At 47.4% G+C, this 27,920-nt stretch overlaps 1 protein-coding gene, 1 long non-coding RNA gene and 1 pseudogene across 5 annotated transcripts in view; 2 read left to right on the plus strand and 1 right to left on the minus strand.

Annotated features, from left to right (window-relative positions):
- The first annotated feature begins 1,032 nt into the window (after positions 1-1,032).
- Positions 1,033-27,920, plus strand: part of LOC132535795 (uncharacterized) — a 96,197-nt gene continuing 69,309 nt past the window's right edge. Inside the window, exons 1-3 of one of the 2 annotated variants that reach the window (XR_009547504.1) lie at positions 1,066-1,130; positions 4,197-4,250; positions 9,972-10,101. This is a non-coding gene — a long non-coding RNA (uncharacterized LOC132535795). Of the gene's footprint in view, positions 1,131-4,196; positions 4,251-9,971; positions 10,102-27,920 lie in introns of both variants that reach the window. The other variant, XR_009547505.1, reaches the window with a different exon arrangement.
- The window catches only part of NHS (NHS actin remodeling regulator), a 284,885-nt gene continuing 258,806 nt past the window's right edge, over positions 1,842-27,920 (minus strand). For 2 of the 3 annotated variants that reach the window (XM_007539121.3, XM_060182978.1), the window contains exons 4-9: positions 18,975-19,037; positions 16,422-16,614; positions 13,633-13,764; positions 9,372-12,359; positions 8,988-9,114; positions 1,842-6,003 (exon numbers count right to left, since the gene is read on the minus strand). In XM_007539121.3, the coding sequence (XP_007539183.2) occupies positions 5,391-6,003; positions 8,988-9,114; positions 9,372-12,359; positions 13,633-13,764; positions 16,422-16,614; positions 18,975-19,037 (4,116 nt within the window). In that variant the 3' untranslated portion in view covers positions 1,842-5,390. The remainder of the gene's footprint in view (positions 6,004-8,987; positions 9,115-9,371; positions 12,360-13,632; positions 13,765-16,421; positions 16,615-18,974; positions 19,038-27,920) is intronic. The other variant, XM_060182977.1, reaches the window with a different exon arrangement.
- On the plus strand, positions 20,851-26,396 carry LOC103128138 (calcineurin B homologous protein 1-like; annotated as a pseudogene).

A 27,920-nucleotide genomic window follows, 5' to 3' on the forward strand; every position in this document is an offset into this window, starting at 1 on the left:
TCAAATCCTCCACCACCCTCAACCACCCTCCAAATCATGCTCAACCAGCCACCCCAAAACCATCCCGAATCGCCTCAAAGGACACCACCAGAGTGCTGCAGAAATGATAAGAGCAGCTTTGCTTTTTCTGCAAAGCAAACACGCTCTTTTCCTGCAAGGCAAATCCTCCCCAACCCTAGCTTCCCAGTCTAAGTTAAGCAGCATTGGATCGACCTTCTCGTGGTGCATCCCGTGAGTACCCATTTATTGGGGAAACTGACGATCCTTCCTAGCCGACTGAATCCACATGGATCCCAGTCACTTTCAAAGCCAGCAGCAAGCAGACATCAGGCTCAACCTGACGCTGTTGACTGGCTACGGAAGAAGGGCAAACGCTAGAAGAAGAAGTTAAGCAGCTCCTCGGAGGCTTCAAGCTCACACCCAAGACAAGTTCAAAGGTAAGATGCCCCAGGACAGACCTTATCTTGCGCCAGAGCCGGCCCCACCTTCGCGAGGAAGGGGCAGGGAACCGGCTAACCCTGCTTCACCTCGGAAACCGCCTGGACCAAGATGGTTAAACCCTCGATAAGTTAATAAACGGCCTTTCGCCAGAAATGAAAGGGAGGGGGCTCGTGGCAACCCCCTCGCGAGCCCCACAGAACTCAAGAGCTTGACACTGACCATGTCCCCCCCCACACCAGTCCAGGCGAGCATCCCTGGGCAAAGCTAGGGCCGGACTACAGCCCCGACGACCAATCAGCGGTCGTTGCTAGGCACGCTTGGAGTGCGATGAACTGACCAATCCACGGTCATCTTAGCGGCCTAGAGGCTGAAGGCCGTTGCTAAGGAGAGAGTCGAGGGGCGGGGCTTTGCTTCCTCCTGCGCAGCCGCAGTACCCTCCTGCGAACCTCAGCGGCTCAGCGTGCGAGCTCATTTGTCGCTAAGGCTGGTGGGATTGGACCCCAACGCCCCACCATAGGCACTAGCCTCTTTCCTTGCCCCGCCCCGCCCCGCCCGGCGGAGGGAAGTTTCTGCGGCTGCGCAGTAGGGTCTGCGCTCACCCCAGCCGCTCTTCCGGGGGCGGTAGCGACTTCCAGACTGCTTCTGATGGAGGAAAGGCAGTCTGGCGCGTGGACTCACGGCTGCCCTTGGTTGGTTCTTTGAATTTTTTTTCTGTTACTCCACCCCCTCCCCTCCCCTCCCCTCCCCCGCCTATGACGCCACAGATGTCGACTGTGTTGGGCGTCATCGTCTGTGAGCCACAGTGATGGCGTTTAAAGGGAGAGATCCGGCGAAGTCTTATCCCTCCTGATGGGGTACAAACTGGAGAAAAAGTGATGCTAAAAAGTGGTCCAGACCCCGGAGCCAGATATATTGGCTTTGACTCCTACCCCTAACACATGATCGCTTGATGGCTTCAGCCTCGGGCCCTCTGTAAAAGGGACACGCCCCTGGGGTACACCCCAAGCTGAGCGCTCAGGACTGACAGCACTTCAGTCTGTCCTGTGACAAAGGGTACGTGACGCTCCTTTAGTGACGCTTTGCCTCACACCCACCAGGCTGCCCAGTTTGGGAGGGAGGTATAGCCTGCATGAGTCTCAGGAGCCAAGAAACTGACTCCTACAAAGTGAAGCTTGTCTTTTCCTGGTCCACAGAGGAGCTGTCAGGAAAATACATTAGATACTCACAATGCACTCTTCCTCCTCCAAGACAGAGCTGTTAGCCCAGAACAGAGACATGATTATGCTTATAATTATGACTTTTATATTTTGTTCATAGTTTTGCCATGTCAGTCGCCCCCTTAAAACACACTGACATCCCCACCCCATGCAATCATGTAACAAAGAACAGGGACCACGCTCTTTAATTGCAGTCACGTTTATTTGCAGTTTCTATACACACTTTCTAGGTAATCAAACTTATCTGGTACATCTTTTTTTTTTTTTGAGAGGGGTTCACAATGAAACTGTCACCATTTTTACTAAAAATAAATACAAGACTTAAAAGTGTTGCACAGCTCTAAAATATACAAAGGCTTGGATTGAATGTAAACGTTGAAAACATCTTACAAAAGAAATCATTTTTGCAACTATTTTAAAAAGTTCATATTTACAAATATTACAAAAATACAAAAAAAAAAATGAATGCAAGTCCATAAACCATTGTCTTTTCGGCCAGCATGAACTGGTTCTAGTACCCAAGAGTTATGCTCTAACCTCCAGGTTTTTTTTTTAACTTGTCGAGATGTTCCAATCCTCTAAACCTGCACCACGCAGCAAATATACTCACTCACTGAGCTTTGGCAAGAGCAAACGAGTGTTTTGTTTGCTAAGACTAGTCCATGTCCTTTACTTAGCCAAAAAAAAAAAAAAAAAAAAAAAACAAGTAAGGAAAAGAAAAATTTCCCCACACTACAAACATATTATCTAAACACTAAAGAAGGAAAATGTAGCATCAGTGCAAACAACAGAAGAAAAGTTTGGATCGATGTTTTTTACTATACCTAATGTGTGTACCCTGCTTCCAGAAGGCAGTGATGTTAAGGACAGCCTCTAAATCTTGGTCTTATGTGCTATGTGATAAAGCCATATAGAATATTCCTACTTACTAAGGAATTTCTTGATTTTTTTTTCTAACTTGAGCTTGTTACTCAGTGCTCTTTTTTCCACAGTGAATTTTAAATCCATCTTTAAATTTATTTGGGATTTTTTTTAAATCTATGCAATATAAAATAGAGAAACTCTGCTATAGATTTTGAGTAAACAAAATAAGTAAAACTATATTATAAGGGTTAATTCTGTGATCATTACATATAGAAGGTATCTTATTGCCTCATAATTCAAGTCAATATGTACTTGAAAATATATATGGTACCATTACTTAAAATAATAATAAAGTGGTGACATTTTTATTAAAGCCAATTCATGTGTTTTTCTATTCAAGATTTAGAATCACTTTTAAAGCCTACATACCTTTCTTTACACTTTAAAAACTCCTAACTACACAAAAGCCATACTGCAAACGAACTGCTTTTATGAAAATTACAAAAGATCTCCTACTGTTACTGGAAATGACAGTTTCTTATCGCATTTCTCTAAAAACCTTAGTTTTAAAATTTTGCCAAGTGTACTTTTCAAAGCATGAGAAAAAGGTCATTCATGTTCCCATGTGAAGTCAAACCATGCTGGTTTTCTTGACGAACGGGTTTCAATGAGAAATGATGGTCCTTTTTTTTTTTTTCAACCCCCCAAACATTTTTTTTTCTTTTGATCAAAAGTATAACACGTTGTAAATGTTCAAATGTACCCTTTCCCAAGTACCTTATCTATCCCAGCACAAGCACTCACCCCCACACACACCACACATACACATATTCCCCCTCCTCTACCCCAGCACCCCAGCACCCATTTTACATACACGAATGACAAGAAATGAAGAAACACAATTTGATAGTCAACACAAATAGTAGAAACCAGATTTTTTTTTTGTTCTTTGTTTCTTTCCCAACAAACAGACCCCAACAGCAATCAGATTCTCTACTTCTTAGTCAGAAACATCTTAGAATGTGTTTTCTAGTGAAAGACAGCATCTTCTTAGATCATGCTTTCTCCTCCAGACTGCATGAGAAAACTCAAAACCACAAACCCCCTCTCACACATCCTGCTCTCCCGAGTGTCACTTGCATAAGCTTAAAGCCGACTGCTCTTCAATGTCTTGGTAACTCTGGCGTGCTCTGTCATTCTCGTGACTCTTCTTTATTCTTGCTACTCGCTACCTCCTCCCATTCAAAACATAGTCTAAGTATATAGCTGCTTATTTTTTGGACATATCATTTCAAACATCAGTATCAGTTCATGTTAAAATCAGAGGTGTAAAGGCCATTTGCAGATTTCAACTTGTAACTACATTTGTCGTCATCTTCTTCTTCTTCTTCAGTTTTTAGACAAGAAAATTCAAGTAATTTCAAGTAATTCAGCTTGTTTCCCTGCCTTCATGTTGTCAGAGCGCCTGCCCTGAGGGTTCCTTGCCCACCCACCACCCCTCCCCCTTTGCCATCAAGCAGATATAGTAAAATCAGACAAAAACTCGGTTGTATGTAGCATCGTGAACCAGAGCTGTTCCCCATTCCCAGTTTACAAGTGAATATAAATAATGCATATACACATACCTACTTGCCAACTACATTGTTCACAGTGTCATTTCTGTTAATTGTTTAGGTAGCATGAATCTTATCAGCACAGAGAGAAAACGGCACTGAAAACTCATTGCAGGTACTTACTGAGGAATCAACAGCTCTGTGGCATGCTTGCGTTTCATTGTTTGTAAGTTCAAGAACCTGGAGCTAATTGCTAAACTGTTTTAAGGAGTTTAAAGATTAGAGTCATTCGATTATGACTAGTTGTATGTCCTCAGTAGCCTAACATAAACATAACCTAAAATTAACTACTGTGTCCCCTTCTCATTCTCTTTAAAGCAATCCGCTGAAAAATGAAAATCCATAGGACACTGTTAAATGGTGCCGTTCAGGGCTTGAGAATGGTGATTTCTCTTGTTGAGAGAAAAAAAAAATTGCCGCATGCTTTTCATTCTCTCCAAATTGCCACATGCTATTATTATTAGCTTGTTGGTTGCTGCAATTTGTCACACACACACACACACACAAAAAGGTTAGGTCTGCAGTCATTGTTTTAAAATTTAGCATGTTTCAGTATATGACCTCAAGATTTCCTTTTTTTCACCAGTTGAAAATTCATATTTGAGATTTGTTACTCAGAAATCATATTTGGTGGACATTTAAATATGGTATTTGATATGAAAATGGTATTCACAGAATACAGTTATTACACTTTGATTTGCGTGTTCTATAAACAGTCGGTGTGCGGTAGATAATGGGCCACATGTCCACTCGTCATCGATAAATCTATTTACACATTCTTATCAAAAATATGGTATTTACATGTGTGTAATTCATTCTTCTAAATTTTGCTTTAGTGCATTGTAATGTAAAAAAATACCAAACCTCCGGCATAATTTTGTCTTCTTAAGAATCGTGACAGTGAGGGCTTAGTTTACTGAATAGGCAGCTCTGGGAAAACCTTTTCTAGGTTTTATGAAAAGCAGGCTTTTTTTTTTTAATTCTATATTATCAAAAGGAATGAGGTTGAGTAAACCAAAACTAAGCTAAAGAAAAATATGAAAGACAGTGCAGCTATTTAAAAACCATGGGAAATAATCAAGAGGGAGCAAACCCACCTTCTGTTCCCCAGCAAATAGCACGGAACTAATTGGTAAGCAGTGATGGTACCTGGCACCGTGTTGACTCCTCCCTGGGCCTCTCTCTGTCCCCTTCAGCCACCCACACACAACTAAGGGCTTGCTGGGCCCTCTGGCAGCCAGCCTGGCTCCGGCCCCTATGTTGAGCTCTGGGAGGATCGGTCGTCATGGGGGCTTCCATCAGAATTCTCAGTCTCACCCTCAGAGATGGCCTGCATCGGCGCGTTGTACAGCCGGCAGCGGACACTGTAGCGGCTGCTGCTGGCCACAGGGGGCGCCCGGGAGCGGCCCACCCTGGCAGCTGCTGAGGTGGCAAAGGTCTTTGAGGAGAACCCTTCGGCATTGACTCGCGGTGGGCAGGGAGAGAGTGGGGACAGGATCTCCGGCCCAGGCATCCCCTGATGGGCCTCGTGACTGCTTTGGGGGGACTCGGCTGGGAGCTCCCCAGGAGGCTTGGGCAGAATGGGACTCTTGAGGATCTCCGTGGCAGACAGGCGGTAACTGGAGTCTGAGCGGCTGCCCTTCTTCAGGAGCAAGAGCTTAAACTCCTCGTTGGATGTGTTGGACTTTCTGGCATTCCGGTAGATGAGGCCAGGAGACCTCTGGCTGTTAGACGTTGTCGCATTGCTGCTGGGTGAAGTGACAGAACCAGCATTGCTGCTGCCACCACTACTGCCAGCAGCTGCTCTTGATTTGCTTCGGACGGACATGTCCCCAGAATCCTTTCTTCCCAGTACTTTCCTCTTGGACCTTTTAAGCAAAAGGAAATGGGGGGGGGGCAGAAATCTCAATCTATGTAATATACACACACATTTCTTTTTCTTAAAAAAAAAAAAACAACTACTTTATTTACTTTAATGAGAGAGAAAGAGACCAGAGCCCTGCTCAGCTCTGGCTGATGGTGGTGCTGGGGATTGAACCTGGGACCTCAGAGCCTCAAGAGTGAAAGTCCTTTGTGTAACCTTTATGTTGTCTTCCCAGCCGGCCCCCAGATACATTTTTCTTTTTATGAAACAAAAAGTGTCAAGTCTCAACAACGTGCCTCTTCCAAGAGCATGCCCACATCCTCCTCTGGTGAGGTTCCAAGCTTGGGGCTGTGGAGACAGGGAATAAGATGGAGTCCTGGCCTATGGAGCACTCACAGCCTGAAGGCAGTTCGTTCCCCCAATGGCCAGTGGCCCTACCTTTGGTTCTGGAGTTGACCATTTCAGAGTCACTAGTGTGGAGGCTGGAGGCTCTGTCTGCTGAAGGGCTTGGTGGGGCGGTGTACAAGAGTCTCTCTGTCTCCCGGGCAGTGAGGGAGTGTAGCTTTCTCTTAACTGTGTCTCTGCAGAACTGAGCCAGTGCTCTCACTAACTACATAGTACAGGTGGCGCAGGGTTTGCCAGGCCTGATGTTGGCAGGCTCAGGGTGTGTGTGTGTGTGTGTGTGTGTTCATGATATTACATTATACTATTCTACTTCTTCAATTCCTCCATCTGTTTTTTTTACATTCTATTAAAATCATTCCAAACAATTTCTGCCTACAAATATCATTTTCCACAGCTATCTCGAAGCATCAGGAGTGGATTAATTGTGAGCTAGCCTTCTGAGAGGCGCTGGAAACTTAGGCCACCTCTGGTGCTCTTAGAGCTATGTACACCGTAAACTTTAAGAAAACAGAACCCAGGGCTGGCAAGTTAGCTCAGCTAGGAGGGTGTCTGCTTTGAAGCATGGGACCAAGGTTCAATCCTGACCCCCACTGCAGTGGGGCAAGCTGTGGTGTTATCCTCTCTCTCTGAAAAAGTCAGCCCAGAGTGTTAAAGCCCCAGCATTCACAACAACAACAACAACCACAGAAATGAAGTCTTATCACCTTGATGTAAATAACTCTGTGTATCTTGTATAAGTGTGCATAGCAGCTGACCCTCAGCAAGCCTATGAAACCTCGGGGCCTGTCATCATGCAATTTCTTTTGAGAGGCAGAATCTCCAGTGTGATTCAGTTCTTGCTAAGTCCTGCCCACATACAGTCTTTCCAATCTCAAAATCCACAGGAAAGAGAGAGCGTCAGCTTCACAGTTGGAGGCTAGCCTGACATGGGTTCACGGAAACCTTTCTGGTTGTTATCTTGTATATACCAATTTCTGGCAGTCTTAATGGGTAGAACTTTCCAAGTAAGATAGGCTTTTAACAGCTACCATGTTCTAAATACTAAAATCTTATCACTGAAATTGAGTATGTGAAGGGGCTGGGCAGTGGTGCACCTCATTAAGCACATGTGTTACAATGAACAAGGACCCAGGTTCAAGCCTCAGGCCCCCACCTGCAGGGGGAAAGCTTCGCAAGTGGTGTAGCTGGGTTGCAGGTTTCTCTCTGTCTCTCTTCCTCTCTATCTCCCCTTCCCTCTCGATTTCCGTCCCTATCCAATAAATAAATAAACAAACATAATTTAAAAATTAGGTGTGTGAGCTAAAGGTATCCCCTTCTGTGGTAAGGAATTAGGTATGGAGGCTTTTAACTGATTCCAGAAAGGCACTGGAGTCGTGAGACTAGGTTTAACACGCCAGGCCTTTCTGACTTCACTACTAAGGTTCTGTCTACTAGTCCAGCCACTATAGCATTGGTTCTTTGGGGTAAGAACATGGCTCTCTCACTTATATAGCATTTGAATAATTTTTCCCAGGGCTGCGATCCATCAAGTGAAGTGAGAGAGAGAGACAACCAGATCTCAGACCGACACAAGAGGCCAATGGGAAAGACTAAGGGTTCTTCGCTGCTGAGTGCAGAACTGTGCTCACTGAGGTAGACACCACACAGGACCTGATTGGAGCTGCTTCTTTTTAGGAAAGCTGTCCCAGAGCAGTGCTCCTTCCTTCATGACAGAGCCACCTCGACAGAAAATACAAGTGCCATTGAAAAGTTGCCACAAACACACACACACACACACACACACACACACACACACACACGGGGGAAATGGAGTTAGGCTGCTCGCAAAGAATTTGCTTCAACAAGTATCACTTCATGAGGGAAGGTGGGAGGGAGAAGCCAGTCTCCACGTTTTTTTCCCTAAGGAATCATCGTGGGGCTCGAGGCCTGGTGGACAAAGGGCAGTCACGTCTCTGAACAGGCCAGCTGCCCTGGGCTACACAGCTCTGTCCCCAAGAGCTGACTTTGTCTCGGCTCTCCAGTGACAGGCCGCAAACACCACTCCTACTCGTGGAATGTGAATGAGGCATTCCTTTCAGAGAAGGTCAGAGCCATTTTAAGACATATTTGGTTTTTGTTTCATGACCGAGAGCAGAGTACCATTCACCCCTGGCATATGCGCCGCCTGGGACTGAACCTTAGACTGCTGAGTTCTTTTCCCTGCCAAAGGCTAGTGTTATGAATGACACTGAAATTTTAGGAAGGGGGGGATGGGGAGCAGTGAGCAGTTTTTACTGAGCTGTGTAATGGGCTTGTCTTAAACTTGGGACCCTGACAGTTTTCCTGGCCTGGGGGGGGGCAGGGAAGGGGGGAATGATACCACCTCCCTACAGCGGGGCTTAGGAAGGCCTCTCAGAGCTGCTCAAACTCCATAGGAAAACTCGCCATTTCCCCACCGACTGTAAGGCAGTTCCCTTTGGTCTGGAAGGATAGTTTGCTCCTGGCCTTTGCTTTTGCTGAATGCATGAGAAGCACGCCAAGCTGCCCCATGTTTGCATGGGGTGAGATGTCCTGCCAAAGCCTAGGCTGCCAAAGTCGCCTCACCTGTGAATGACAGCAAACAGGTCCTCTGTCGTTCGAGGTTTGTTTGGAGACACAAACACGCCTTCCGTTTCGGCCTGAGAGTCCTCACTGAGCGGTGAAATCAGAGAGTCATCACTCGGGGATGATTCTGAAATGAAGAACAGAAGCATCATTCAGGAGGAAGCTACCCAGCATGCTGCTGGGCTCCTAGGGGACAAAGAAACAGCAGTCACTTCAGGGTCCTGCGGCTCTTCACAGGGCGCCATGCTCGGCTCTGTCCCTCCACAGTGAACGCTCTTCTGTTTTAATAAGGGCCCGTGCCCTGTTATAGGGAAGGCAAGGAAGGAAAAGCCCAGAAAGCACCCATGAGATAGTCCCACACGGTGGCAGAGGAGCGCAACTGACCTTTCAGTGAAGCCTCATCCACGGGGCCTTGGGTCTCCTCTGCTCTGCTGGTATCAGAGGCACTTTTGGCGGAAATACCTGAAGCGCTGTTTCCCTGCTCTGAATATCTTTCAGGGCATGAGTGAATGGTTGATAGCTCTGCTGCGTAGCTGAGGGCCCCAGGCACTTTGTCATGGTGGTGGTTCGTTCCGAGTTGCTGCTTCCACTGACTGCTTCTGTCCACAGCTCCCGTGGGTGAGTGGGAGTGAAAGGCAGGCGGGGCCACAGACTCGGGGTGGGCACCTTCCTCCTGGTCCCCAGGCGATGCCTTCTGGGTGGCTGCCCGGGCTTCGTCCACACCAGCTCCATGGTAGAGGGACCTACTGTCCACGACTTGCGGGCGGGTGACCGTGACCCTCTGGAAGCCTTCTGGGGGGAAGTCACAGTCTCTGCTCGGTGCGCTTTCTGGAGCAGGCCCACTTTCCATCCGCATTTGTTCTCTTGTGATACCTGAATCCAGAAGGTTGCTGTTGGCCACGCTCCCCGCTTCTGGGTCACAATGGTTCTTCACATCAACAGAATGGGGTTTCTCTAACTGCAGCTTATCTGCTCCCATCTCAGTTGCAGAGGGGTCGAAGAAGGACAGCAAGCCATCTTCGGTGGAGAACTGGCGGGAAATGAATTTCTTGGCCCCGTGTGGCCTGGCCTTCCCTGGAGACAGCCCAGCCACGGCGAGCGCACTCTCCTCCAAGTAGGGCACATTTGGACTGCTGCCTTCTTTCTGCTTGACTTCCTCGGACTTCCCAATGGAGCGAAGGTTCACAGATTTCAGGACTGTAGGAGTGATCGCAAGGGAGGGTGGAGGGTCTGACCTCAGGGTTTCTCCTCCCAGGTTCTGCTTACTATGACCAAAGACATGCAGCGGGTGAGGGTGACGGTGGTGGAATGGTTTATTCAAGACGCTATGAAGGGCACTTAGGTCAAGATGGGTTGGAGGTATTATTGGCAGTTCAAAGTCTTTGCTCAGTGTTAGAGCGCCATCTTTTAAGGAGGGCTGCTGGAGTGACGACTTCCTTTCTGGAACTTTCGGTTTTCTTTTGCTACCTCCAGGAGACAAGGGGCCAGAGAAGAAAGCTGTGGGGAAAGAGGAAGTGGGCGTTTCAGACTGGCTCGAGTAGCCACTTGACGGAGAGGCCAAACCAGCCAGCTTTTCGGGAGAAGCCAGTTTGAACTCATTGTCAACAGAAGGAAGGGATGGGGTGGTGGCTCTTGATTCGGACTGGGATGTTTGGGATTCTGAGCTCTCTGGAGATTTGATGCACTCAATAACTGTGGTACCTGTAGCCGTGCTGGAATTTGACAAAGATCTGTAAGGATCATTCGTTTTCAAGTCATTTAGAAGCCAGAGGTCTGCATAGTGAGTTGATTCAGCACCTTCGTCTTTAAATGGCAGAATATCTGAAGTGTCTAACTGGGGCTCCTTGCCCCCGTGTTCACTCTGGTTTATCCAAGAAGACTCCTGCTCAGCAGGAAGAGTGGCATTTTCCATTTGAGAAGGCGTGTTGGAGAAATCAAGAGGCAGCTTCATCTCCCTGGAACTGTGAGGCAGGAGCTGACCGCTGCCTATCTTTGGTTCTTTCTTCTCAGAAACGTCTCCGTTTCCCTCGGACTTCCTCAGTGATGAGCTCCGTTTGGGTGGGGTGGGCTTGGCCTTTGGTTTCCTGAAGGAGATGCTTGGTCTCCCCTGCCTCCTGTGGTCTAAGTAGTCCTGCCAGGCACAGTCAGGGAGACTGGGAGGAGCCCCTGCCCCCTGGCCGTTGTCCGGGCCCAGGGCTGAGTAGTGACACACATAGCCCTTGTTGCCTTTGAGGCCACAGTCAAAATGCATGGAGGTGTAGTAGCCCTCCGTGTCCACAGAAAAGTGGGAGCTAGTGTCAGCCTTGTCAGAGGGCGACTTCTCCAGGAAGCTGTCATACGTGGCCATGCTTGTGAAGCTCGGGCAGCCCAGGCTGTCTGCCTTGGGGCGCTCAGGACTGAAATCCTGGCGGCAGGAGGCATCGTGATGGTGGTGCAGGTAATTCCACTCACTGTCACTGGCGTTGCTGTTGTTGGCATCATCCAGCAGGTCGGCCACAGTGGAGGTAAAGGAGTTGGCCCGGTGGCCTCTGACTTTATCCAGGTGGTCACTGTACTGCTCAGCCACAAAGACACTGGAGTCCTCATTGGCATGAGGGGCCGTGTTGAGTGACAGCTCCGAGTCACAGTGCGAGGAGCCTGTGAGGGGTGGAGAAGCGGCGGGAGGGATTGTCTCCGAGGTCTGGGATGGGCAGGTGGAGCTGCTCCCGCTCCAGTTGCCACTGGACGACTGGTGGTCATCCTTTTGGTCCATATGGCTGCTGAGGAGGACACCCGCCGTGGAGATGGAGTGGATGGGGCTCCCAAATGTGTCTGAATTAGAGGAGATGTCACAGCTGCCTGAGTCGGCCGCCATCCGGGATAGCCTCGACCTCCCTCGCTCGCTTAACTTGTGCTGGGGGCTGTGGAACTGTTGCGAGCAGGCCAGACCCAAAGCAGGCTGGCATTCTGGTGCGCAGGGGCTGCTTGGGGCTTCGCTGCCATCCTTAGGGGTTCTCTCTCGGTCGCCCGCAAAAGGCTCCCCTTCTTCATATGTTGAGGATTTAGCACCAACTTTCGGCTCCGCATCACCACCTCGATTGCCCTCCCGGGGAAGGCTCCGGGATCTTGTGCGGCTGCTCACTGGCGTAGTAAACATGGTGTCGCCTTTGTCTGCCAAGGCAGAGATGTTGCCAGCAGAATGAGAAAGGGAAGCTGCAATGCTCTGGCCCCTGTGAGCTCTGATCCGCCTCCGGGATGGAGCAGCGACCAGGATGTCCTCGGTCTGGCACTCCGAGTCCCGTGTTCCAGACCTCCTGTTGACAGTGTTGGAAGGGTCTGGATTTGTGTGTACGATCACATTCCTTTCCCTGGCCACTGGCGACTCATCAGAATCTAGGGCGCATGGAAAGCAGAGTGAGACATTTGACAGTCAGCAGACTACCAGACATCCTGAGATACCCACACTCTGTATGCTGCCATAGCGGGGCTCTCTAGTACAGGAAAACAAACAAACAAACAAAAAACAAACAAACAAACAACAAAAATAAAAACCCCTCAACATATAAAATTAGGAGCAAGCTAAAATGCTTTAAGGAATTCCTATGTATTGATACATAGACCCACACATGGTTTTAGCTCTATTGTGGCTACTCTATGCTATCAGATCACTTTGCGTCAATCACTAATGTGTTGTTTCTTTCTAACTAACGTACTTTTTTTTTTCTCCCTTGGTGACCACTATTCATTTTTATTTTGTAACATAAACTGAACAGAATCAAATTCATAGAAATCCTTAAAAGAAATTAGAAGCTACTGGCAGGAGATGCTACAACAATCAAAGTGACAACGCTGAGAAAGCAAAGGAAGATGTATTCCCAACACGACGAACAGCAAATGCTCCAAAGCTTTTACCCAGAGCATATTATCATATTTAGTCCATTTTAATCGAGTATGCTGGAAATTTCTTTCAAGATACTGCCAGAGGGAGTCGGGCGGTAGCGCAGTGGGTTAAGCGCACGTGGCGCAAAGCCAAGGACCGGCTTATGGATCCTGGTTTGAGCCCCCCAGCTCCCTACCTGCAGGGGAGTCACTTCACAGGTGGTGAAGCAGGTCTGCAGGTGTCTTTCTCTCCCCCCTCTGTATTCCCCTCTCCTCTCTCCATTTCTCTCTGTCCTATCCAACAACGACGACATCAATAGCAACAATAATAACTGCAACAAGAATAAAAACAACAAGGGCAGCAAAAGGGAATAAATAAATATTTTTTTTTAAAAAGACAATGCCATGAAAAAAAAAGTCAGTAGAGTTTTCTAAAATAACCTTTGGTTGAATTCTGCTACTTGTACCCCCCCAATAGCTTCCGCTTTAATAAGACTTACTTACTTACTACTCCTTACTTACTTACTTACTTACTCCTGCATTTCAGTCATAATGTCTGAGTATGCCCATTCCTGCATCATTCAAGTCAGACTTTCATCACCGGGAACAGAGATTTCAAAAGCAATGCCTCTTGGCTTGCTGCACAGACAGCAAGCATATTCACTTCGAAACCACTACAGGTCACTATATAGACTCTTTTTCAGGACTCTGGCTAAAGGTCAGTTCTATCCCACCCCCTTGTAATCATCCCGACAGAATGGGAGCCATGAATTGTTGTATACCGCACCTATTTCCTGTTGGACTCTTCTGGGGATCCCCGAGATTGTCTTCCTCCTCCTCAGTTTTCGTCTCCGCTGAAGCACGGATTGTGAATGAACAAGAGAGCAGCGGATACTGGCCTCTCTGTCAAAGCCAACGCCTGCAAGCCACAAACAGGTCTCATTAGTCCTTAGAAGTGGCAAGCAGATGCTGGTCTGCTTGGAATGAAGTGCTTGCTATTTAGGGACTGGGAGTGAAGGGAGAGTTTGGCTTGAGCTTGTGAACCAATCTAAGGGAGCCCTTATTCCGCTCTTCTGGAAACCTTGCTGCAGGACATTAAACTTTACTTCCAAGTGTAGCTCTCCACAGCAACGCACACACTGCCAAAAGTAGCAAGAGGGAAAACCAAGTCAAAGCGGCAAGAGAAATAACATCAAAGACTTACTCTCCCACAGAAATGGCTCCTTGAGGACTGGCAGCCTTTAGTCACTACTATTTGCTGGGCCATTCCCAGGCTCTCCAAGGCTAACTTTACATAGGCGACCCACAGCCAAGAAGTTAACCTGAATTGATTCAGCTAACATATCCTGACCCATTTCTCCACTGGAAGCATCTTTGTGAGGGCTTTTCTTATTTTCTTCCGCCCACACTGTCTAACTGCCCTTCCCACCGCCACAAACACACATTCACTTACATGCTTGTTGTGAGGAAACAACAGCCTAGAGAGTTGTTGTTCTTGTTTTTGAATCACCACAGAACTCTGTCTACTTGCATCTGCCACTTAGCACCAATATGCTGTCAGTGTAGAAGAAAGATAGGAGGCAGCCCACAGCTCTGTACGTAAATGAATCTCCCTTCTGGACCAACTCTAAGTAAAGCCCCCCCCCCCCGGCCTTTATGGTGTATTTGGTGAATACAGAGACCAGCCACGATGCTCGTTAGTCTCTCTCTCTCTCTATCACCATGCTATCAACGCTACATGCAGCCCTGTCACAGTGACAGCGCTGAGGGAGGAGGTCAGGGACTGGGTTTTTGGAGTGAACTCTGCCTCAAAAAACCATGATGTCCAACGTGCTTTGGAATCGGGTTGCTCCACTGTTTATGTCACGTGTCCTGGCTGTTAAGCCTTGGTTCAGGGACATCACGAAGCCTCTTGAGTTCTGCTCAGCATCATAGCAACTCTACTTCCAACCACACTCTAAACAATCCGGGTGTGAGAGCACGTGATGAGCGATCACAATATTTTCGGAAACTCTGTGCTGATGGAATTGACTGTATTTAGTTTCGGCCCAAAATGAAATTCTGTCACTGTAATCAGAAGCAGCATAGCGCACACGCGGCACAGCCACAGGCACAGACACTTTGTGCTCTGTGGACACAGTCATCACTTTCTCATCAAAGCTCTCTAAGTCAGCACACACAGCTGAGATTTTTGCCTCAGAATGCCTGGAATAAAGCAGAAGGAAAGGCCTTCTCTCTTTCTGGATCTCGAGACCCCAGATCCCAGAGCGAAAAGTGAGAGCAAGACTCTGACTTACAGTGCTATCAAGGAAGCAGGTGCTGCTAATAATCGAATGTTCTCAGGGTGGGGGCCAGGCAGTGGTGCACCTAATTGAGGGCACACATTACAGTGCGCAAGGACCCAGGTTCGAGCCCCTGGTCCCCACCTGCAGGGGGAAAGCTTCACGAGTGGTGAAGTAGGGCTGCAAGTCTCTCTCTCTCTCTCTCTCTCTCTCTCTCTCTCTCTCTTTCTCTCTCTTTCTCTCTCCCCCAACCCTCTCAATTTCCCTTAGTCTCTATCCAATAATAAATAAATAAAAACATTTCTTTAAAAAGAGACAGCTTAAGAGGGCTGAGTCATTTTGACAGCCACACTCCCCCAATCCATCCCATTAAGATTCTGTAGAGTAGCTAAGCGCCTCTCCTTAGAATCATTCATCGTAGAAGCTGAATCGGGAAAATTAACTCGCAGTTTACAACTAGCCATTCAAATAGGACTCCTTTGTAATTTTTAGAGGAAGGAAATCAATAGATCGCCCAGATCCCTGGCTCTGATTTGCTCCCCACTTGGTGGTCAAGAACTTTGAGTGAGCTCAGTCATAGCTACCTTCAAACTGCTCCTCCAGCCACACGCAGCCTGGTGCCAGGATGGGAAAATCAGGCCTGATCTGGCCGTTTTGAACTTGTCAAGTTACAAGTCAATTTCATTCTTTAAATCACCAGGCATGTTCAAGGACGCTCTTGTGGCCAGGCCAGTTAAGTTCAACCTTTGAAAGTATGACAGGCAGGGGAGAGCACAGAGCCAAGCTTGCTGTGTTCACTGGTAGAAAATCCGCCTTCATCTATGCAGCCACAGACTTTTAGGTCAAAGATCCCCAGAATTGATGCAGACATCGAAATGATCTTTCCACCAGGCCCATTTTGCTCACAGAAAGCAAGAAAACAGATCATCTAGGTGGTCCACAGGATCATTACTCGCCGCTGCAGAAATCTGAGGTCTGCTGGGCTGTTTCTCTTGTAGCGCCAGGCATCATTATTGTATGATTAATCACTGACGCTCTTGCCACAACTACAGTCAGCAACGGCCAAATTCCCATTTGCTGACTTTTTTTTTTCTCCAAAGAGAAACCGTCTGTCATTTCCATAACAAGCAGCCAAGCAGAACACAGGCAAAGTGATGTTTGGAACCTGACAAAAAGGGAGATGGGACAGCTTCTGGGTTGCGTTCCATTTGGGACGCCCAGCCATGTACGGTGTGAACAGGTTTGGAACACAAAGGACTGTGCCCTGAAGAAAAGAACAGAAGCAGAACAATACCAGTGACGTTGATGGGAATAATGCAGGAAGAGATGACTTGGGCATCCTGCTTCATCTTCTCCTCCGGTGTCGGGAGAGGTAGTGCTTTGCTCCAGTTGGTCTGCTTGTCCAGTGTTGAGGGGATATTGTGGACTGGGTTTTTTGGCCTCTGACCTAACATGACATCTGTATCTTCATCCTCCGGGGGATGGGACTGCAAAGGAAGCACATTCAGACTTGGCCTTTGTGGGTTACACAGACGCACACACGCACGCACGCCAGAAATGGCCAAGGTGCATTAAGAAAGATCAGGTGAGCGGAATAAGCTTTTAGATCACAAGGAAAATCTCCCAGAAACAGTCAGTGAGCACAACTAATTAGAAGTTAGAAATTCAGTCAGGCGATACAGAAAGGGGGGAAAAGGGGTGTGTGTGTGTGTAGATAAACATGCTTTTCAAGTCAAATGAAATGAAAAGGAAAGACGAGGAAGCCAGAAACCCCCAAACTTCAAACAGAAGGAAAGCAGATCTCTAAGCCAGAGAGAGGTAGATTCACTTTCTGAGTAGCCTCCGCTGCCATAAATTGCTCTGACAGTCTTGAGAACTCTGGAGGGCTAGTTTCAGAGGGAGATGATTTAGATGTCCACGAAAGGGTGGCAAGAATGCGCCAGAAGGCCTGGAGTTCAGAGCCCCTCACCTGCCAGACAAGCTGGTCTAATCTGAAAGGCTAGAGGCAAGCCCACAGACCCACTGTCCCTGTAGAGCTGGCGTCTGCAGGCGCCACAGTTTCATCTACAAAAATGAAGGCTCTTTCCCCACCAGCTCACAGAGGAAAATACCAGGTGGAATTCCTTTTCAGATCCCTCAGAGCAAAACCAGTCCTGCCCAATTTGCTTTTTAAGCTCTATAGTTGTGGACGGTTTAGCTGCCAACTGTATAACCAGAGGCCAGGACTTCTGTGTGACATTTGAAAATACTCCACCCAGACCTTAGAGAGACATGAATACTGTCTCGTTTTGTGTCAGAGCTGGGCTGTAGCCCAGATTATTAAAAAGTATCCGTCTCAGTGTCGACTTCAGGATTGGGTCTCGAAATTGGATTATGCAGATAGACAATGTCCACCATGGAACCTAGTTTTCTTCCTTTTCTACGATTTGGAAGAGGATAGATATACAATTAAAACTTCCGATTATTAGTCTAGTTAGGTTTTAATCAGGCCCAGTGACAGGAGGGATTCCATATATTGTCCAAGGAAGCCTCTCAAGACCCGTAAAGAGAAGTTTCCAGAGCTGCCTGTGCTTACTTTGTCAGCAGGATCTGCAAAGCCCCGAATATACCCAAGAGGATCAGATCCACACACCCCCCACCTTGAGAAAAACATGTTTGCCATGAACACTTTCTAGTAAAACACTGCAACCTTCTTACTCTCTTCAGCTTTTATGCAGACTCCCAGTGAAGCGAATAGCTCAAATAAAGTTGAAGCACAAAAGACTTTGTTTCCTAGGTAACTTCCAAAAAGGAAAAAAAAAAAAAAAGTTTGGTGCATGCAAAAAGAGAGACAGAAAGCAAGGGAGAGAGAGAGCCAGAGCCAGAGAAAGCCCACCACCACCAGAAGCCAGTTCCAGGCAATTCCTTCCTTGAATAACAATGGACCAGGGAACAAAGACAGAATAGTGACTTACAGCAGCCACCAAAAGCACATTTTATTTCATGGTGACTGGGACAATTAGCTGCCCAGATTCTCCTCTCGTCTCCTCTCCTCTCCTCTCCTCTCCTCTCCTCTCCTCTCCTCTCCTCTCCTCTCCTCTCCTCTCCTCTCCTTTCCTCCCTCTCCCCTCCCCTCCTTTCTCCTCTCCTCTCCTCTCCTCTCCTCTCCTCTCCTCTTCTCTCCTCTCCTCTCCTCCTTCTCCCTTCCCCTCCTTTCTCCTCTCCTCTCCTCCTTCTCCCTTCCCCTCCTTTCTCCTCTCCTCTTCTCTCCTCTCTCCTCCTTTGCTCCTTTCTCCTCTCCTCTCCTCCCTCTCCCCTCCCCTCCCTCTCCCCTCCCCTCCTTTCTCCTCTCCTCTCCTCTCCCCTCCCCTCTCCTCCCCTCCTTTCCTCCCCTCTCCTCCCCTCTCCTTCCCTCCCCTCCCCCTTCTCTCTCTCCTTTCTCTTTCTTGGGAGAAGCTGAACCTTTACAACTTTTCTCCCTCCTCTTTTCCCCTCTCTCTGTCCCCTTCTATTTCTTTCTCTTTTTGTGAAAAGCTGAATCTTTACAGAGCTGATCAATAGAGAACAACTTGGGTTTTCTTTCCTACAAACTCTGAAGTCCAAGAACTGCGTCTCAAACCCAGTCTTCATGGCAACCTGGGGGGGGGGGGGAGTTGCTGGTGGGAGTGAATACTCACTGGGAGAGAAAGGCAGTGGCAACGCTGTCACAGCTGTATTCCACTTAATTCAAGATAGGAAAACCCACTCCTTAGACGGATTAGAAAGAAACTCTGTTAGTCGGAAGCGAGAAAGTTTTGCATCAAGCTAAAGAAGAAAGTGAAAGTGTCTGGAGAGAGTGGGAGAGAGCTGTAGTACTCAGAACCAGTACCTTTCTACTCCACGGGGTCATGTGGCAACACTCAGTGGGGGAGGGCGAACGCGTGCTGTTAAACTATGAACATGAAATGCAAAAAAAAAAATTAAAAACATGCACACAACACACCAACTTATTTAATATGTGCCCAAGGGTCAACTGCTTAACCTCTAACCTGATCTGTAAGACCGTGAAATAACTGTTTGTATTACATAGAATGAAGTAAGTCCTTATTTCATTATACCCTTCCATAGAGTAGATTAGAAATTAGGAAAAGCCTGGCATGCAATTAAGCTTTATACAATAATGTCAGCTACTCCCATTAGAACTGCTACTATTACTATACTTACCTGGTAACTGTGAAATATCTGTGAAACTTATCTTTGCAAAGCCCAGTTTTTCGCTCTTTTAGATTCATGTGCTTTAGAGTGATTTCATTTATCCTATAAACCGCTCAGAAGTTCTCCTCTTTGTGATTTCTCTCTCTGGCTTTCAAGAGGCCTCAGGAGTTGACACAATTAGCATAACGGTGTTGCACAAAGATTGTCCTGCCTGAGGCTCTGAGGTCCCAGGTTCAATCCTGAGTACCAGCATAAGCCAGAGCTGAGCAGTGCTGTGGGCTCCCTCTGTCTGTCTGTCTGTCTGTCTGTCTGTCTCTCTCTCTCTCTCTCTCTCTCTCTCTGTGTGTCTTGGAATCTCTCTCATTAAAATAAATAAGTAAAATAGTTTTTTTAAAAAGAGGTCACAGATTCCAAGCTGTACCAATTAAGAGCCAGCCACCAGCAGCCATGCCCATCTTGTCTCTCACAGAAGATGCTTCCTGGGTGCTTTCACCTCTGGCACTGCTGGACCCACGCATCCCACTGCCAGTCCTCTCCATAGTTTCCCAGAAAAGCCCCCAATGAAGACTAGCCTCAGACTGGTGTTCAGAGCAAGACATCACAGGCCTTATACTCCAAAGCAGTCAGAGAAATTGCTTTGACTAATGAAAGAATATTCCCCATCCCCCCATCTTTCTTGTGGTCTGTATGTGAAGAAAATTCATTTTTTCCACTTTTGTGGCTACGAACAAGCAAGAGCTGGAGATTCCCCAGCCTTCCTTTCACTGCCAAAAGGAAAACAAAACAAACAAACAAAAATCCCCACTCCTTCCACATTTTACTCTCCTTTCGGTTTCGTTTCCTATGCTGACGGGGACTTCTTTTGCTTCAAAACCTTTCCAGAGGACATCTGTTAAAATGCTGTGGGCATTCCAGCAGGAAGTGTCTGGAGAAATTGGCTTTGGTTTGTGATTTAAGCAAGACCACATGACATGTACAGCGGTTGACTTTCAGAGCGATTTAGTGCCATCATGCTGTCTTACACAGCAGAAAGATTCACTTGACCGTGGATGTGGTGCTCTGTTTGAAGACAGCAATTAAACTTAGAGGTGAGGTGGGCTGAGAGCTTACTCCCACTCTGTCCTGTGGCTTGTGCCCTGGGACCATGTCCCTTAATTTCTGCACATGTCATGGCCTGTCTGTGGGACAGCAGGGGCTCTGCCTCATAGTTTTCTTCACCAGGTTGTGTATTGGTGTGCTGTGCATAATGACAGAGTGCTGCCATCTTTTTGGAAGGCCTCAAGGAATCTGACAATGCCTCCTTCACTTATCCCTCTGACTGCTACAGTCCCATAGCGTTTTGTTCCCAGAGTCTCCCAGTGGCGGGCAAGGGGCCTTGCTCCTGTAACTAAAGACTACAGGGAAACAAAATCTGGGGTGAGTGACGTTTGGGACACACCCCACACTTTCTTTTTTTAAAAAAAAAAAATCTTCAGTACTCAGGCCTGGGAACATAGTCTAATCACCAAGGTGTCTGCACTCCCAAATTATACTTTGACTTCTTTTCCCTGATGCGTATTGCCACCACCACTTCCCGAACTTTCCTGAGCAGTACGTTGCAGATGAAAACCACGGTGATCACTTCCACCTACTAGAGGGCTTAAAAGCCAAAGGATCAATAATGTCAAGTGTTGGCAGGGACTCCAAGCAAGTAGAAGTCTCGGGAATTGCTGGTAAGTGTAGAGTTAAGTAGCCATTCTGAAATCTAACAGTGTCTGATCAGCTTAAACATTTGCCTGCCTTTTAGTTCCCTCTTAGGTATAAGGAAAGAAGAAAAAATGAGTATCTCTTCAAAAACTACTGCATGAAATACCGGGGGTGGGGTGGGGAACAAGCCCACAATGATAAGGCAAGCAAATCTACTCACAGAATGAACAAACCGTGCTGTTCTCCACACAGTGGAAGACGACACAGTCATAAAAAATAACACATTGTGGATACCTATAACACTGACCTCATGTGGAACAAAAGAAACCAGACAAGAGTTTGCCTTTGTGCACTCATTGCATTTCGTCTTGCTGGTAAGAGCAATACTTTGGGTACTTTGGGTGTGAGATCTTCCCCTAGTGAGCAGTTCACCCAGAGAGAGGCTTATTGAAAGAGGGCACGTAGCCACAAAGAACCTCTCCAACTCATCTCAGCCGGGGCCAAACGCTAAGTGGAAGTGCCATGTTCTGTTAGTGAAGCGCTGTGAGTCATGCTGCCAGAGTCAGGTATCAGTGCATTCCCATGCCTTCCCAAGTCCCAGGTCTTTCCCTCTGTGGTCGCAGCCTCCTTCTGGCCACCACTCAGGGCTCCCCCATCACTGCGCCCTGGAATCTCTGCAAACCTCATCATATGAATGGACTCCTGCCCTCTGAGAGCGGCTGCTTTCATTCAGCACCAGGCCTTAGAGGTCCACGCAGGGGTTATGTAGCTCAATGGCTTCTTCCCCTGGGAGTAGCATTCCACAGTGACAGCGGCTCAGGGAAGTGCCTGGGTGCCAGCCGGATGCTCTTCTGTCACCATGTGTGAAGATCACAGGTGTCTGACCTGCTGTCCCCACCCAGGTGAGCTGCAATCCACAGCCCAGGACTTACTTTTTGTCTCAGCAGATTTACTGTAAAACAGACTCTGGCTGATGCTCACCAGCTACTGCCTATCTCTGCTCTGAACCTGTCGCTTCCCACTCGACCATGTGACAGCGGGACTGGACGCTGCAGGTGTCACTTCTTCCTCCCCTGGTAGGCTCTGCCCTGTGAGGGTTAGCTTCTTTCTGCAGTCAGCATCTCTGTATTACCTTGGCACCCCATGTGCCATGCCAGCTGCGTAACAGCTTCCGTATATTACATCCTCTCTGGCAAAAGACCTGGTGTGCTTAGTTTCCCTGGCTGGACCCTAACAATGAAATATGTGATTCCGGGCTCCCCCACCCCCTGGTTTGCTTGTGGCAGAGGACATCTAAGTGCCGTCTACTCCCGGTTCTCCACTCCCCTCTGGAAAGGAGGAACCAGTGTGACAAAGAATGCCAAAGCTTCCTCTGTGGGCCAGGAAGATAACAAAGCAGTCTATGCAATGGACCCTCCTGCCTGAGGTTCTGAAGCCCCACGTTCAATCCCAGCCACCACCATAAGCCAGAGCTGAGCAGTGCTCTGGTTAAACAAAAAATATGAAAAGCATTTGCAGGGATCAATCACTGTGTCATTTCACATGCTAAGTGCCTTGTTGATCTGATCCTCGGGGGAAAGAGAAAACAAACAAACAAACAACCACATATCTGCTACAGTTAAATTCCCGTTCTGCCTATAGCTACTCTCCAAGACCCAGTTGCCTTGTGTGGAGACCAGCCCGGTAAGTACCCTGGGGAGGTGAGTGGTCTTGACACTTCTGGGAGTTGCTGAGACTGGTGACAGGCTCTTCTCTCCCTTCTCAACCAAGCTGGGGCCTCTAGAACTCGAGACATCAGGACTGTACACACCCCACCTGGCATCGCCATTATGCCCTACTTTTTCAGTGAGAGCATATGGTTTCTGTGCTCAAACCCCTTTAATCATTTCCTTTGCCTGTGGGACTCCCTAACTTTTTCCTCCTGACATGCGAGATCAGGTATATTGGAACACCGCCGCTAAGCCAACGCGTCGCGATGCTTGCGCATGCGTCCGTTTTCTCCTGCCTTTGGACTTGTCCTTTCCCCTGCCTGCAGCCCTCTTCTTTCCAGCGTTCACTTCACAATCCTCCCCCGTCCTTCTAGGTGCTCGCTCTCCAGCACTATCTGTCCCTCTCTCCTCAGGGGGACTTCTACCACACACCACTTCCCAGTGAGGTGTTAAAACCTTATATCCAGGGGCAGGACAGTGGCACACCTGATTAAGCATACACATTACCATGATCAAGGACACAAGTTCAAGGCTTTGCACCCCGTCTGCGGGGGGGGGGGCTTCATAAGCAGTGAAGCAGTGCTACAGGTGTCTTCCTGTCTCTCTCCCTCTATCCCCCTCCCATCTAAATGTCTCTCTGTCCTATCACATTAAGTAAAGTTCAAAAAACTCTTTTAAAAAAAACTGCCACTTAAGGGCTTGGGAGACAGCATAATTATTATGCAAAGAGATTCTGAAGTCGGAAACTTCAAAGTCCCAGGTCCAATCCCCGCACCACCAGAAACCAGAGAACCAGAGGTAAGCAGTGTTCTGGATTTTTTTTTTTAAAGTGCCATTTAAAACAAAACCAAAAACCTTATAACCATATAAATGCCTCTAGTAGCGATGCACTCTGGGCAGGGATTCTGTTTCACTCCCTCTCGAGTCCCTCCCTATAGTAGTGTAGAAATCAGAATACTCATTTTCCCTCCCAATTTCTCTCTGTCTCTAGCCAATTAAATTTAAAAAAGTAATATTTTTTAAAAGGGGAAAAAAACCTTACTTACAGAGCGGTTACAGTAATGAAGTCCCCACAAACTCAGCTCACTTATCCTAATCATGGTTTGTTTATTAAAGCCAGAAAATTGACATGACTAGTTCCCGTGACCGAACCTATCAACCTTACTTGGATTTGGCTGGTTTTCCCAGTTGATTTTTTTTTTCTGGCCCAGGATCCCACCTTGTAATCCGTTGTCCAGCCATGTTAGTCTCTGTCAGTGTGTGCTAATCCTCTGATCTCTGTCTCCCACGACCTCGTCATGTCTTCAAGCACTGTTCAGCAATTTGCTACAACTGTCTTTCAATTTGGGCTTGTCTGTTTCCTCATGATTAGATTGCAGTCACACACCGTTGGCGACAACTCCACAGAAGTGCCATCATCGTGGAGCTCTGCAGCCGGTTCTCACACAGGTGTGCCCTATCACCTATGGGCGATGTTAGCTTTGCTCTTCTGGGTAAGACGGTGTCTAGCATTGCTGCTAACATTGAAACTGTTTTCTCTGTGTTACTCAAGTTCTTTTCTGGGGGCTCCCCAGCTTCATGCTACCCGGATGAGTTTCACATCCACTGATGACTATTATCTGCAAACGTGATCAGATCGCTGCCCTCTTTGGCCCTTGGTGGTTTTGTAAATTTCCAGAAACACTTCTATATTGGTCAGTTAAAAATTCTTCCAGGAGGGGAACAAGGCAGTGGTGCACCTGGTTAAGCACACACATTACAGTGCACAAGGACCCAGGTTCAAATCCCCAGTCCCCACCTGCAGGGGGAAAGCTTCACAAGTGGCGAAGCAGGGCTGCAGGTGTCTGTCTCTTTCCCTCTCTATCTCCCCTTCTCAATTTCTGTCTCTATACAATAATAAATAAAAAATAAAAATTAAAAAAATTCTTCCAGGAGGAAGAGCTACCCTACCCTCATGCCGTTATTTCCTTATCCCAATTGACTTATATCATTATAGACTCGGCAACATTTACTTTATTCTAAGAGTTATAATAATCCTGTGTTACCAGTATTTATTTTATTGTTCAAAGTAGCCTCGCTTTGCCCACTGGATACTCCTTTGAGCTGGCTCCTGGGTATTTTTGATATGCCGTTATTATTTCCTGGGTGCTTTTGTGCTCCCTGTACCTCAGCTATTCCAGAACATTCTTACATTTCCCCCGACTCAACCCTAGAATAAATAATTTCTCCAAGAAACCCTGACTCCTTTTATTAGAGCACTGATACTAGGAAGCACAATCTGGGCACTGCATATATTCCATATTACCAGTGCCATTGTTTCGAGAACCTTCTCAGACAACAAAGCTAGGGAATGTGTGTATGTCTGTGTGTGTGTGTGTATTTCCCACCTATGTCCAAGTGTGCATTTCTGTGTGAATTCATACCAGTGTTTTAACTTCAGACCTAGCCCCACAAGAGTTGTTCTAGACCTCCCTTTCGTTATCTGTAACTCTTCTCAAACAGTGAGAACCCCAACTCACGGTACCCTCAGTGTGTTCTTTCTTTACTTACCCCTAGCACACACATAAAGTGGTTTCTAGAATTTCTTGAATTCATTCTCTTGTGAAGAGGTGATTGGCGGGGCAGAGTCTGGTAGCTGTGTGTGATTCTTTTCGCCTCTAGGTCTTTGCTGTAGCTTCTGCAGAGATTGCTTCCAGGACGCCTCTCAGCTTGGAGATGGGAGTTCCGGCTTCCATGTTGCTGCTGCCAGAGGTGCTGGCAGAGATCAAGAAGGCTTTTCCTACAGTCAGATCAGCCACCTCTACGGCCGCTTGGACACCAAGTCACCAGCTTGGACACAAGTGGCAATGGGACTCAGCAGGGAAGACTTCGAGTGAATTCCAGAACTTGTCATGAACCCCCTGGGGGAGCGGATCATCAGTGCCTTCTTTTCTGAGGACGAGGACCAGGTAGACTTCCGCAGATTCACCAGAACCTTGGCTCATTTCCGACCCACCAATGACACTGAAACCAGCTTCGATGAGAATGAAGTAGAACCACTCAAAGGCCGAAGCAACAAGCTATATGCTTTGCTTTCCTCATCTACGATTTGAATAAAGACAACAAGATCTCCCAAGAAGAACTCCTAAATATGCTGCGTGTGATGGTGGCACTGAACATCGCCAGTGGACAGCTGGACAGTATCACAGATGTGACCCTCCAAGACGTCGATCAGGATGGGGAACCGCACCGTATCCTTCCCAGAGTTTGCGCAGGCGTCGGAGAAGGTGGACATCGAACAGAAGATGAGCGTCCGGTTTTTTGACTGAGCTCGAACTGTTCCTTGCTCTTTGGGGATTGAAGGAATGGAGCCCGAGAGCCCTCCCATCCAGCAGTGCCCCCACCCCCTCTTTCCCACAGCACCCCACTGTTGTCGTATGGAAGTACTGCGCATGCTCTGTAGGCCACTAGCCTGAGTGCAATACATGGGCCATTACAGAATGGCATGCCGGTCCGTCTCTCTTTTCCGCTGTCCGTTTACAGATGTCTTCCCTGGTTCTGCTGCTGGAGGTCACATGTCCGGTGACCTAAGAGCCCTCTTGCTTCATGTGGGCTAGAGCCATATTGCCTTTCCTGTGTGCCCCTCCAGCTTTTACCACAGGCCCTGTGCCTTGTTTGTGGTATCTGGAGATGCAAACGCCATAATGTTTAGTTTTATCCAGCTTTTCTTCTATTTTTCTCTTTTCAAAAATATATTTTAAAGGGCCTGCTGGTGGCGCACCAAGTTGAGCGCACAAGCTCCTGGTCCCCATCTGCAGGGGGGGAAGCTTCCCCAATGGTAAAGCAGGGCTGCAAGGATCTCTCTCTTTCTCTATCTCCCCCTTCCCTCTTGATTTCTGGCTATCTCTATCCAATAAATAAATAAAGGTAATATATTTATTTGCTTATTTTGGATAGAGACAGAAGTTGAGAGAGAGAGAGACAGAGAAACAGACATCTGCAGCACTGTTTCACATCTCATGAAATTCCCCCCGTAGGTGAGGAGTGGGGCTCGAACCTGGATCCTTGCGCTTAGTACTATGTGCGCTTAGCCAGGTGCACCACAGCCTCCCCATGCTATTTTCTTCGAGTCCTTGCGTGGTTTCATCTGTTATGTTTAGGTCCCTGACACATTTGGGGCTTAGTCTTGTGGATGGTTTGAAGTATAGGTGTGATTAAGTGGTCCTCATTCGGGAACTTTGCCCCTTAGAGACGTTTGGCAGTGGCCAGAGAAAGTTGGGGCTGTCACACTGTGTGTGTGTGTGTGTGTGTGTGTGTGTGTGTGTGCGCGCGCGCGCGCGCACACACACACACACGTGCATGCACGCGCGCGCTCCTGGCATCACGGGTGGAGGCTGAGGATGCTGCTAATTACTTCATAGTGTTCATGACCCACCCAGAATACCACAAGCGGCAAAGCTGAGAAATGGTGAGGAAGCCTTTTACCAAAAAGTGTCCACCCACTTGTTCCAGAATCACTTAAAAAAATGTCCAGGATTTGGGATGCCCTCGTTATCAGACATTACCTCTGCATACACTCAGATCCATCTCTGGAGACTTGGTGTTCAATTTTACTGGTGTACATGACCATTCAAGTGATAACAGCTCGCCGTTGAAAGTATGCAAACCTAAAGCTATAATCATGTCTGATAGCGTTAGTACCCCTGAGTTTTCCTTTTGCAGTGTGTTCCTGGCTGTTCTTTTATGTTTACTTCTCCACGGAACTGTAGTATCACTGAGCCTGACTCTGTTTTTAAAAATTACTGGTATTTTTATTGGGGTTATGGTAAATATATAAATGACCTTAGAATCGGCTTCCTTCTGATATTGAGTCGTTTTTATCCAACAACAAGGAATGGTCTCCCATTTAAGCTGGTCTAATTTTGAGTCTTGCGTTTCAAAATCCTTCTTTTCTTTCTTTTTAAACCAGAGCACTGCTCGGCTCTGGTTTATAGTCATGTGGGGGACTGAACCTGGAACTTTGGGGCATCAGGTATGAAAATCTTTTTTCAGGACCATTATGCTAACTCCTCCACCCTAAAGTCTCTCTTTTCATGCAGGTCTTGCCTGCACATGGTCATTTAGCACCGAAGTACTAATCTCATGTGTTGCTGTAATTGGAGAGTTCTTCACCCCTGGGTCCCCTCTTGGCTGTCATTTCATTTGCAAATGTGAGTGAAAGGTACTTTCTCTTGAGTTTATACCCC

This window comes from Erinaceus europaeus, chromosome X, assembly GCF_950295315.1.
Source record: "Erinaceus europaeus chromosome X, mEriEur2.1, whole genome shotgun sequence".
Lineage (NCBI taxonomy): Eukaryota > Metazoa > Chordata > Mammalia > Eulipotyphla > Erinaceidae > Erinaceus > Erinaceus europaeus.